Source organism: Tupaia chinensis, unplaced genomic scaffold, assembly GCF_000334495.1.
Source record: "Tupaia chinensis unplaced genomic scaffold, TupChi_1.0 Scaffold000360_1, whole genome shotgun sequence".
In the NCBI taxonomy this organism is placed as follows: domain Eukaryota; kingdom Metazoa; phylum Chordata; class Mammalia; order Scandentia; family Tupaiidae; genus Tupaia; species Tupaia belangeri.
In genome coordinates, this window is record NW_006159856.1 from 1,927,930 (window position 1) to 1,939,700 (window position 11,771).

General features: G+C 42.4%; 1 protein-coding gene across 3 annotated transcripts in view; it reads left to right on the top strand.

The window, feature by feature from the left end:
• RNF4 (ring finger protein 4) overlaps window positions 1-11,771 on the top strand; it is a 32,327-nt gene that overhangs the window by 14,738 nt on the left and 5,818 nt on the right. For all 3 annotated transcript variants that reach the window (XM_006152914.3, XM_006152915.3, XM_014589504.2), the window contains exons 3-4: window positions 3,080-3,194; window positions 5,640-5,719. In XM_006152914.3, coding sequence (XP_006152976.1) covers window positions 3,080-3,194; window positions 5,640-5,719 — 195 coding nt within the window. The remainder of the gene's footprint in view (window positions 1-3,079; window positions 3,195-5,639; window positions 5,720-11,771) is intronic.

Here is an 11,771-nt window from a genome sequence, read left to right on the forward strand (position 1 = left end):
TCTTTCACCCCTTTGGGTCTTTACCCTCTTCTATCTCTTCCTGACCATTTCTAGTTCCTATTGTACTTCAGTGCTATTTACATTTATACACAAAATGGCCTGTTTCCCTGGACTTTTAAAAAGGTAGGAGGCTTCCCGTCTTGGTCCCTCCTTCCCCTTTTTGCCCTTTTTTTTTTTTTTTTTTTTTTTCCCCACCTGCAGGGAAATAGATGTTCAGAGTCTTACCTCTGTAGCCCTGTTTCAGCCTAGGCAGGATCAGGACAAGTAGAGCAATGTGATCTTTCATTAAAGTGTGTGGAGTTAGTTAAAATTTCTAAGTTATGCTGTATGTAACTTACATGGTCATGATTAAATGATCAGTTTTCACCCAAAACTGTGGATCTCTGAGGGTTCTGCTAGTAAAAAGGAGAGTCATGACCAGAATAATAGGAAGGCAGGTAGGGGAAATATCTGAATATATTCATATATCAAATATTTCAAAATCTGAAAATATCCTAGAATTGATTGAGCCCAGGTTAAGAGAATAGACCCCTCCACCCCAACCCTTTGCTATTAAGGAGCAGAGGTGGAGGAGAGTAGCGATTCAGGGAGGCTTCTTGGGAGAAGGGCCAGAGACAGCCAGTGTGAGAGCATGAAGGATGTCCTCAGGGTGGTTGTGTTATTTGAGCAAGTTCTTGAATACTATGTAAGAATTGGCCAAGTCAAGAAGGGAATGGTCAAGAGTGTTCAGACTGGGAAGAAGCTCAGGTTAAGGGTACGGAGGGGCCAATAGAGTAAGCAGGAAAATAAGAGGATAAGAGGATTCTTTGGAGGGCTTACTGCAATTACCCATAAGGATGTTGAGGGTCCATGGCCCATGGCAGCTTCCTTGCCTTCCTCAGTGAGAAACAGAAATCACATAGATAGCTGAGGAGCGAGGGAGCTTGAAAGGTTCTGTTTAGAAAGTCTTGGTTTACAGGACCAGCAGATGGCTTAATGATTATGTCACAGGCTCCCACCTAGTCAACTGTGGTTTGAATCCCATACCCAGTGGCTTAAAACACACTCTGGGTGCAGATGTGTGTGCATCCAAGATCCTGATAGAAGAATAGAGGGGAAGGGATTGTAGCATAGCCATCCACCCTTGGGGGTGATTTCTTACTTTCTGTCTTTCTGCCTCTGGTGAGCACATGTGCCCTATAACAAAAGAGAAAGAAAGTCTTGGTTTGCTTCTGAGGAAGGAGGCTATGAAGATAGCTGAGAATGGGATAAGCATTAAGAGTCCTAAATAATCTGGTAGCTGTTGGAGAAACCCAAAAATACTGGATAGTAGAATGCAACTGAGGCTGGAGTGTCAGCAAAGAGCCTAGCTCCTCATTTGTGAGTTTTGAATTACTGCTGTCACTTGCCTCTGGACCCTCTTGGGGATGACTCTGTCCTCCTTAGAACTGTGAAAAGTTGTTAAATTCAGCTCCACTTCTGAAACATCTCAAACTTCCATTTGATACAGAATAACAAGTGGAACACAAATATAATCAAATTTTTTCTTGTGGCCTGGTGAGGGTTCAGGTAGGTGGTGGTGGATGTTCTTGGTTCTTGTGTGAATCTCACCTAGAGTAACCAGTTCTTCCAGAGTTTCTAGGGATAGAAAGGTTCTAGTAAGGCATAAGGAATTGGGATAATAATAATACTGTGTCCCATCTGTGCTCAGTATATTCCATATATTTTTTCATTTAATCCTGGTGAGCTTTAGACTTAGCTAAGTAACTCCCCCAGCATGAAGGATAGCAGACCTCAGGTAGTGAGAAGCAGGGTGGAGGGAAGAAGAACATCAACATACAGTAGAATCAAGACTTGTTGGAGTGATATGGAGGTAATAGCAAGGTGACAGGCTCAGTTGGGAAGTTCTGTCTTGGGAAGACTACAGGGGAGCTGATTTTCAACTTGTTTTTTTTTGGAGCCAATGAGGTCAGAAATGCTGGAGCATATTGGCAAACCAGTAACCCAAGAGTGTAGAAGAAATTCTGGTTGTCTAAGTTGGGGCCTGCCACATAGTGTAATAGTGAAGTACTGTGCATGGAAAGCCAGATCCCACATGGCCAACTGTGGTTCAAGTCCCAGTCCTGGCAACTCGAAAAAGCATGCTCTGTGTTGTGTGCGGGTATGCTCCCAAAATCCTAACAAAATGGAAGAAAAAATATTATGGTGTGACCACGTTTCATTGGAAGGTGAGTGCTTTTCTCTCTTTCTGCTGTCTGTCTGATAAACAGATGTGTCCACTGGCAATTAAATAAAAAAAGTTATGGGACCAGCAGTTGGCGTAATGGTTATTTCGCTGGACTCCCATGTAGTTGACTGCTGTTCGAGTCCTGGACCTGGTGGCTTAAACTCATGCCAGGTGTGTGTTAGTGCATCCCAAGATCCCTAGAGGAGAGTGGAGTAGAAGGGATTGTGGCGTGGCCATCCCCCCTGGGGGGTGATTTCTCAGTTTTTGTCTCTCTGTCTCTGTCTTTCTGGTGAACGCACACGCCCTATAACAAAAACCTCTCTAAAATAAATAAATGAATAAAAATAAATTTTAAAGAGTGAGTTACATAGAGGCCTGAAACTTCTGGAGGAAATAGCTCTTGGGGAAGCTATTTAAAAAAAAAAAAAAAAGCTTTCCACAGTGGATAGAAACGTAGGGATCTGAAGTTCTTTCGTTTAAATAATGAAAAAGGTCCAATAAGACTGAGCACACATCCAAGGAAAATGTAACTTTTGGTTAAAGGGAGATTTTTCTAGCTTTGTCTGGCTGAGGCATCCACTGCCAAGATGAGCTCCTGATCTGGACTGAGACTTTCTGTAGAGAGATGTCTCATACATTTTTGATATATTAAAGATATAAGAAAAATGGCACTTAAAGAATTTCTATTCACCATATGTTTTGGATGATTTCTCTAACTATATCAAGTTTTGAAAGGACTCCAATCTCATATCTACTCACTGGTCTCTTACTCTTAATGAGTTGAACCATTCTCATGTTGACCTTTTTATTCTTCCTGAAATGCTAGCAGTCTGGAGCTTAAGTAATCATTTCCTTTATTCTTGATACTCTCAGAGAAAGCGTCGTGGTGGAACAGTAAATTCTAGACAAGCCCAGAAGCGAACTCGGGAAGCAGCCTCCACCCCCGAAATTTCTTTGGAAGCAGAACCCATAGAACTTGTGGAAACTGGTAAGATTATCAGGGACACCAAGACTTTGGGGTGTTAATGTGCAGTGCAGGAGAACACAAGATGGAGCTAGTCACCTATCTTCCAGGGGGCCTTGTATGCATTATACCCTCCGAGCCTGTTTCCTCATCCTTATCTAGGGATGATAGTAGTAAGTACTTGGGGCATAGAGTTGTCATAAGGCTGAAATGAGTCAGTACTATAAAACATTTTAAAAGGTGCATGGCAGGTAAGCACATGTAAGGGTTAGTTTTTAGAAGCTGCTGTCAGTGCAATCTCAGATTCATCTACCATTCACAGCTTAAAGTAAAATTGAGCAAAAGCAGCTTCCATTGGTACCCTAAGACCTCTGTAGGTTTTCAAACAGCTACTCAATGAGGCGAACCATTCACCCCTCTGGTAATGGGGAACAGCGGAGGTGAGACCTGGGCCTGCTTTTGCTATTTGCATCCCTGATTTGCTTGACCTTGTGAAATACTTGGCTTTTTTTCTTCTACTTTTCATAAACACAAAAAAATTGCAGGGCCACTCCTGTGGCCGAGTGGTTAAGGGAGCTGGATCCCATATGGCAAATTGCAGTTAAATCCCAGCCCTGGTGACTTGAAAAACATAACGAGCATGTTTGCATGCATACCCAAAAATCTCGACAGGATGAGGAAGTGGAAAAGGGATTGCAGCATGACCGTGCTCCATGAAGGAGTGTTTTTTTTTCATCTCTCTGTCTGTCTCTGGTGAGCACAAGCACCCTCTGACAATTAAAAAAAAATTACCCAAGAAGGCAGACTTGTCAAAAGAGCTGCCTCTGTTAAAACTTGGGATAGGCAGAAACCCAATTAGATTTCCCTTCTCAGAAAAGTGTCAAGTGGCCTGGATTTAAGGTCCTCTGCTCTGCATATGTAAAAACTGTTTATAACCAAGACTCCTGAAAACTAACATTTTAAAGAGAATTCACTTGCCAAGGACAAGAAATACGTTCCCTGTACCCCCTGGAGCAGCAAAGTTCTCTGTGTGGCCTCTGAGTAAAAAATTTCTAACAGTGAATTCATAAAAGCTTTGACTTCTTTACTTAGCAACTAGGACTCTAACCCTCCATCCCCAAAGCTGCTACCATCCTCAATTGTGACACCAAACACATATGTCATCTCTTAGAGAACTTAGAATCTCAGACTGGGAAAAGATCCAACTGCTTTGCAGTGCAGTACTTGTCATTTTGTAGCCAGTTTCTCTGCAAGGCTCTGTGCTTAAGCTACCAATTGAAGCACACAGCTTCATTTCCACTATTGAGACATAACTTCCATTAACTGTTTGGCTAAGGTCTTTCCTACCTTCATCTGTGTTCATGTGGACATAATGGTATACCCTAGAGGTCAGGTATACCCTAGAGGTCAAAAAGCAAGCTGCCTAACAGACCCAACCCATTTTGGTGTCTTGGAGTTTTAGGGAACCAACAGATACTACCCTTCTCCATCCAAGTAGGGAAACACTTAAGACATAAGTGAAGATTAAATATGTCCTCCTTAGACTAATTGATGAATTTGCTGAGCAAAGCATGACTTTTAAGTCTTTGGGCCAACTAAGGTGGTCTCCTTCCTCTACTGGGAGAACCAGAGGTTTCAGGCTGGTCCATCCCAAAGAGAGAGACCCTGAGCTGAGCATGCTTGGTGCCTTCTCCCAGATGTCCTATCTTGATGGGTCACTACCCTTCCTCTGTGAAGGAGCAGGTAAGGATACAGAGGCATAGCTGTGTGAATGTGATACCCTAAGAATAGACACTCATGCATACATATAGCTCAATAGTACATCTGTGTGTAACTGGACTCCCACATGGACAACCACAGTTCAAGTCCCAGACCTAGTGGTTTGCTTTTTCACTTTTCCTCTCTCTGGTGCTCACATGACATGCCCTATAGTAGATAGAATAATAATAATAATAATAAATTAAATAAATAATCCTTAACACCGGCAGATGACATAATGGTTATGTTGCTAGTCTCCCACGTAGTTGACTGGGAGGAGGGGTTCAAGACCTGGACCCAGCAGCATGAAATGCACGCTGGGTGCCTGTTTATGTGTGCCCAAAATCCTAAGAGAGGAATGGAGAAGGGATTGCAGCATGGCCATCCCCCCCTTGGGGTTGATTTCTTGCTTTCTGTCTGTCTCTTCAGTGAATGCATACGCCATATAGCAAAACACTCTCCCTAAAGAAAGTACATACATATGTGTGTGTGTATCTTTTAAAAAAACCCTCTAGCGGCAGATTTTAAAAGGGCATTTAGTATATGTCACTGCTGAAAAGAGATTGGTCCTAGAGCTCTTTGCATTGTGTACTTAATTTTTTTTTAGTTTGTTATAAGTCTAAACTATATTTGTAATCATGCTAATAAAGCTTAGAGAGATACTGCTTTCTTTATTCCTAATAATGCCTGTTGGAATGCTTTATTTTGAAGCTGGAGATGAAATTGTAGACCTCACCTGTGAATCTTTAGAGCCTGTGGTTGTCGACCTGACTCACAATGACTCTGTCGTGGTAAGTGTGTATGAGAGTTTATTGTTTCTTGGCTGTAGGTCCCTGGCCAGTGCCACCAACTCAAGACTTTAGTCATGAGTTGTAGATCAAGGCTACAGCTTATACTAAAGAAACTCATGCTTCAGGACCAGCAGTTAGCATAATGGCTATTTTGCTGGACTCCCATGTAGTCAACCGCGGTTCAAGTCCTGGACCCAGTGACTTAAACTCAAGCTGTGCACATGTGCGTGGGTGCCCAAGATCCTGAGAGGAGAATAGAGGAGAAGGGATTGCAGTGTGGCCATCCCCCCAGAGGGGAGATTTCTCACTTTCTGTCTGTCTGGCAAGCACACATGCCCTATAGCAAAAACCTCTCAAAAATAAAAGAAACTCATGCTTTTACAGACTGAACCCCAGAATGAGAAATAATTCAAGAAAATAATTTACTGTGACTTTCTTACCTGTGGAATATAGATCTCTGTGACCCTGACCCTTCCATAGCCAAACACAAAAGTGGTTTGGGAAAAATCTCAAGGTCCCACATCTGTCTTCAGTCTGTGATTCTACAGTTTTCACCAGTGTGACCTTGAGCATGTTACTCAGCCTTTTTTACTTCATCTATAAAATGGGGATAAATAACTTATTCCAGGATACTTTGAGAATTGAAAGAAATAATTATTTTTTAAATGTAATTTTATTTATTTTAATTTGACCAGAGAGGGACAGAGTGAGAGAGGAGATAGGTGGAGACAGAGAGTGCAAGCAAGCCACCAGGTCTGGGACTTGAACTGCAGTCGGCTATGTGGGAGTACAGCACCTTTAACTACCATGCCACCTGATAGCCCCCTAAAAGAAAATTTTTTTTAATTTGAATACCTGGCCACCTAGGTGGTATCCAGTCATTGTGCGTTTATGCCTTCCCAGCTGAGGGAAAAGGGAATATTTGTTCAGCACTGCTAATGAAAAATCTCTTAAATACCTAAAACACCTGTCAGTTAACATGGTCCCAGGAGAATGAAGGTGCTCTGCATTTACCTTATGATATCTCGACCGTGTCCTGACTCAGGGAGTATGGAGCCAATGGACAAGCAGATTCCTGGGCTCCATCTCCTTCCATGGTACCACTTGTAGACTCAGAGGGAATGCGAATGTCCTTTTAGCAGCCTGTGAGGAGTGAGATCAGGTCTGATCAGAAGGCAGGTGGAGAAGTTCTGGTAGATACCTCTTCTGGGGAACAGTACACACTACGATTCGGGAATCTGGTTAACCCACTGATAGGCCTCCTACAGGCAGGTTTGCCTCTCTTAAGCACTTTTCGATAGTGTGCCAAGATTGCAGTTTGCAGAATAAAAGTACTGGCACCTTTGATACTATTGGACAAGTGGGTGACAGGTGCTGCTGAGGAGGACTAAGTGGTATAGTGGATAGGGTGAAGATTGCTAGTAGCTAAGTCTTCCTCTTGGCCTTGAGGCTCCCTGGCTTTGAGAATATCCTGACTGATTAATGCCAGGCTATCAGAACAAGGTACAAACCATAGGTGCTTTGCTTCCTGTCTGTGCTTAGAAATGAAGAACTGAGTTGTACTGAGAATCTGCAAGACTTCTTCAGGACCAGTTTTGTGGCCTGGTGATTAAGGCAGCTAGATCCCACATGGCTGACTATGTGGTTTGAGTTCCACATACAATAAATCAATAAATTTAAATAAAATTATTTAAAAAAATTTTTAACCGCTCTGATGGTTGTCTAGGCAGCCCATCATTATTTTTAATTTGCATTGAAAAAAAAAGAATTTGCATTGTTCTGATTATTAATGGAATTAAACAGCTTTTCATGCTTGTTGATGGTTTATTTTCCCCTTTGTGAAGGGCCTGTTTGTACAACTTTTTTTTTACCCATCTATTGAATATAAATTTCAAAAAGAGCTGAAGAAATTGAATTAGGATAAAGCAACTTATTTTGTCTCTTTTTTTTTTAACAGCAAATACTGTGTTCTGTTTGCTTTTCTCTTTGGCTGTCTGCCTTTTCCTGATTTGTATGAATTCTTTATAAGTTGTAAATATGAGCCTGCCATTTTCATATCTTGTGTAACTTTTACTGAAGAGGCTTGTCTTTTCTGGTTTTGGTATCTGTTTGTATAGAGACTTGTAATATAGCTGAATTTATCAATATGTTGATGAAATTGTAGTCCCATAAAAAGATATTCCTAGGGGCTGGCAGGTGTATGGTGGTTAAGGGCGCTGGACTCTCACATGACTGACCATGATTCGAGTCCCGGACTTTGCGGCTTGCCCCCCGCCCCCTGTCCCTCTCTCGTCAAATTAAAATAAGTAAATTGATTAATAATTCCTTTTAAAGTTTTTTTGTTTTCTTTTATATGTGTGTGTGTGTGTGTGTGTGTGTGTGTGTGTGTGGTGTTTTTTGTTTTGTTTGTTTTTTTGTTTTTTTGTTTTTTGAGAGGTTTTTGCTATAGGGCACATGCACTTGCCAGAAAGATAAAGACAGAGAGACAGAAAGCGAGAAATCACCCCCACCCTCCCCCCGAGGGATGGCCATTGCCATAATCCCTTCTCCTCCATTCTCCTCTTGGGATCTTGGGCACGCACACACACGCACCTGGCATGAGTTTAAGCCACCAGGTCTGGAACTCAAACCATGATCGGCTACATGGGAGTCCAGCGACATAGCCATTATACCAACTGCTGATCCTCGTTTTTGTTTTTGTTTTTGTTTTTGTTTTGAGAGAGAGAGAGGAGCGTTTTGCTATAGAGCACATGCTCTCACCAGAGAGACAGAGACAGACAGAAAGCAAGAAATCACCCCCCCCCAGGTGGTGGCCACACCTCAGTTCCCTTCTTTATTCTCTTCTCGGGATCTTAGGCATGCACACACATGCACCTGGCATGATGTTTAAGCCGCCAGGTGCAGGACTCCAACCACGGTGGTCTATCTGGGAATCCAGCAACATAACCATTATGCCATCTGCTGGTTCCCCAAAAAATGGTTTTAAAAGAATTTAAAAGATGTTCCTATATTTCAAAAGTTTTGCTCTTTGCCTTTTACATTTAGGTTTATAGTATACATGAGTTGACTTTTGTGTATAGTTTGTGATGGGGGGTCTTAGTGTTTTTGTTTATTTGTTTTAATCTAACAACTCAAATCATCCCTGGGGAGAGTAATTTCTCACTTTCCCTCTCTTTCTTTCTGGCAAACACACACATCCTGTGGCAAACACCTAAAAAAAAAAAAATCACGTTGATTTTCCTGGAGTCATTTTGTTTGTTTGTTTCCATAGGGTACTAGTAAATTGTGCTGTTTGTGTTATTCTCCATATCCTTCCTAAGCTTTTGTTTATGAGACTCTTAAGGAGCTACCCAGTGGAGGCTTTCCTGTAGGCAGGGACAAAGCCCTATCCATCTCTCTGTTTGAGTGTAGTGAACAATACAGTAGGTGCACAGTAACTGTTGGAATAAGTGAGCCCGTCTTATTATACCTGAATAAAGAAGAGCTCAGACATCATATCCATTCAAGAATTAGGAAGGTCCAACTACTATGGCACGGTGATAATGCAAGTGCCCTACAAGGCTGGAAGCCATGTGGCTGACTACACTTTCAGATCCTTGTGTTGGCCTGGAAAATATGCCAAGCATAGATGCCTCGGATTCTGAAGAATTAAAGGGTTGGGAAGAGGATTGCTAATGTATGCATGTTATATCATTAAAAGTAATAATAATAATTACAAAAAGAATTTAGGAAATAATTGTGTGTGGAGACTGTTCAACTAGAATATTATGGTCAGCACCAGCCCTACGGTCAGCACCAGCCCTACCAATGGTGCAAGTAATAGTGATCAGTAATTGCATGATATGTGTTCTCTCATGACGAGGTGATCTGAAGCTCACATATGCTTGAGAAGCCTGAATGGATTTCATGTGGCTGACCTGGTATGACTTCTGTAGGTCTCCATTTTACCTCAGAATGCTTTGACCTATGGTTTATTATTTTCCATAGTGGAGAAAGAAAAAAGCAAGACTAAAGGTAAAATAGAATAAAATTGTGAGTTTGTAATTATGGGCCAGCTTGCCATAGTTGTAACTAAACTCTTCAGGAGACTAGTTAATTATTATTTTGGCTTCTTACTCCTTTTAAAAGTCTCTCAACCAGATTAGAAGCCTCAGAAGCTTGTGCTACATCTCTGTGGGCTCATCTGGTAGACATTTATATGAAGCCCTGGGGGATAACTGTATTCATCACCCATGCCAGGAAATGCTGCTATCTCAGGATTACAGCTGTGAGATAGGTACTTGCAGAGCACTTGAGACACCTGCAGAGATTCTAAAATGTGATGTTCACCTGTTCAGTAGAAGGAATACCAGTAATAAATACAGGCATGGAACTGGTAGGCCAGACTGTGGTGCTGTTTTTAATTGCCCTTTGGGCAAGAAGCCTTATCCCAAGCTGTTTTTCTCTTATCGAAGGTAGGAACAGTTTAAGGTCATCACCAGTGAGAAAAATCAATACCCCCCTGGAGGAGAGGGAATGGGCATGCTGCACTTGCTTCTTCTCTATTCTCTTGGGATTTTGGACACACATGTGCTCACAGTGATTTTCAAGTCGGCATGGGTCCTGGACTTCAACCTCATAGTTAGCCATGTGGGATCCAACTGCTTAACCCTCTATGCCACCTGCTTGCCTGTGGGTATATGGGGAGATTCTATGGCTACCTTGTCTTTCATTTACCAGTGATTATGTATAGAGGACCTGCCATATACTGGGAGCCTCCTGGGCCCTGGGGCTATGAAACCTGTCTACCTGCTGGGGGTGTTTATTGTTTGGAATAGCTCTGAGTGTGACACTGCCCAGAGGTGAGCTGGGTCTAACTCATTGGGAGCCAGTGAAGATCCAGTTCCCAAAATGATTGCTGGGAAGCCAGGGGTGTGTACCCCTTTAGGAAAGGGTGATAAGAGCAACATTGGAGCTCCAGAAAGCCAGGGTCATCCCTACCTACAGCTAGAATCTGTTACCAGCTAGATTCAGGGCTTTCCTAAAGGGCCAGCATTATTATCAGAGCCTCCTTTTCTGGGTTCCCCTGCTTCTAGACTTCATGTGGCTAGCACCTTGTGCTACCCCAATTTTCCTTCTGATAAATATGGTCTTGGTGATGAAGTTGACTGAGTTTTCCCAAATTTACATAGTTGCCCTCTGCAGTCCCTCTGGGAAGAAAGGGGAGTACATTGTTCCACATGTGTGGATTATTTTCATCTTGAAAAAGAGAGACTTTCATATGATTTTATTTTTATTTTATTTTTTAAAAGAATTATTTACTTAATTTTATTTATTTATTCATTTATTTTTAATATGACCAGAGAGAAACATGGGGGTTGGGAGGAATGAGAAAATATAAGCTACCAGGTTCAGAAGTCGAACTGTGGTTGGCATGTGGGAATGTCTAGCACCTTAACCACATGCCACCTGCTGGTCCCTCATACGACTTTAAAAATACATATGCCCATGGGCCAATAGATGGCATGGAGGTTAAAGCAGCTGGATCCCACATGGCCAACTGTAAGGGTCGAGTCCCAGACACATGTCAGATTGAAAATCATGCTGAGTGCATATGTGTATTGTAGTGTGGCCATCCTCCAGAGGTGGTTTCTTACTACTCTAGTCTCTCTCTCTCCCTCTCTCTCTCTCTCTGTCAAGCCTACATGATTTATAGCAAAAACTTTTAAAAGAGAATGGGGGACTAGCAGATGGCATAATGGTTATGTTGCTGGACTCCCATGTCGTCGACCATGGTTTTAAGTCCTGGACCTCATAACTTAAAACTCACTCCTGGCACGTGTGTGTGCATGGCCCAAGATCCTGAGAGGAGAATGGAGGAGAAAGGGATTGTGACATGATCATCCCCCCTGGGGGGATGATTTCTTGCTTTCTATCTGTCTCTGTCTCTCCAGAGACTGCTCATGCCCTATAGCAAAAATCTCTCACAAAAAATAAAATGGGGAGGGAACCAGCAGTTAGCGTAATGGCTATGTCGCTGGACTCCCACGCAGTCGACCGCGTTTCGCGTCCC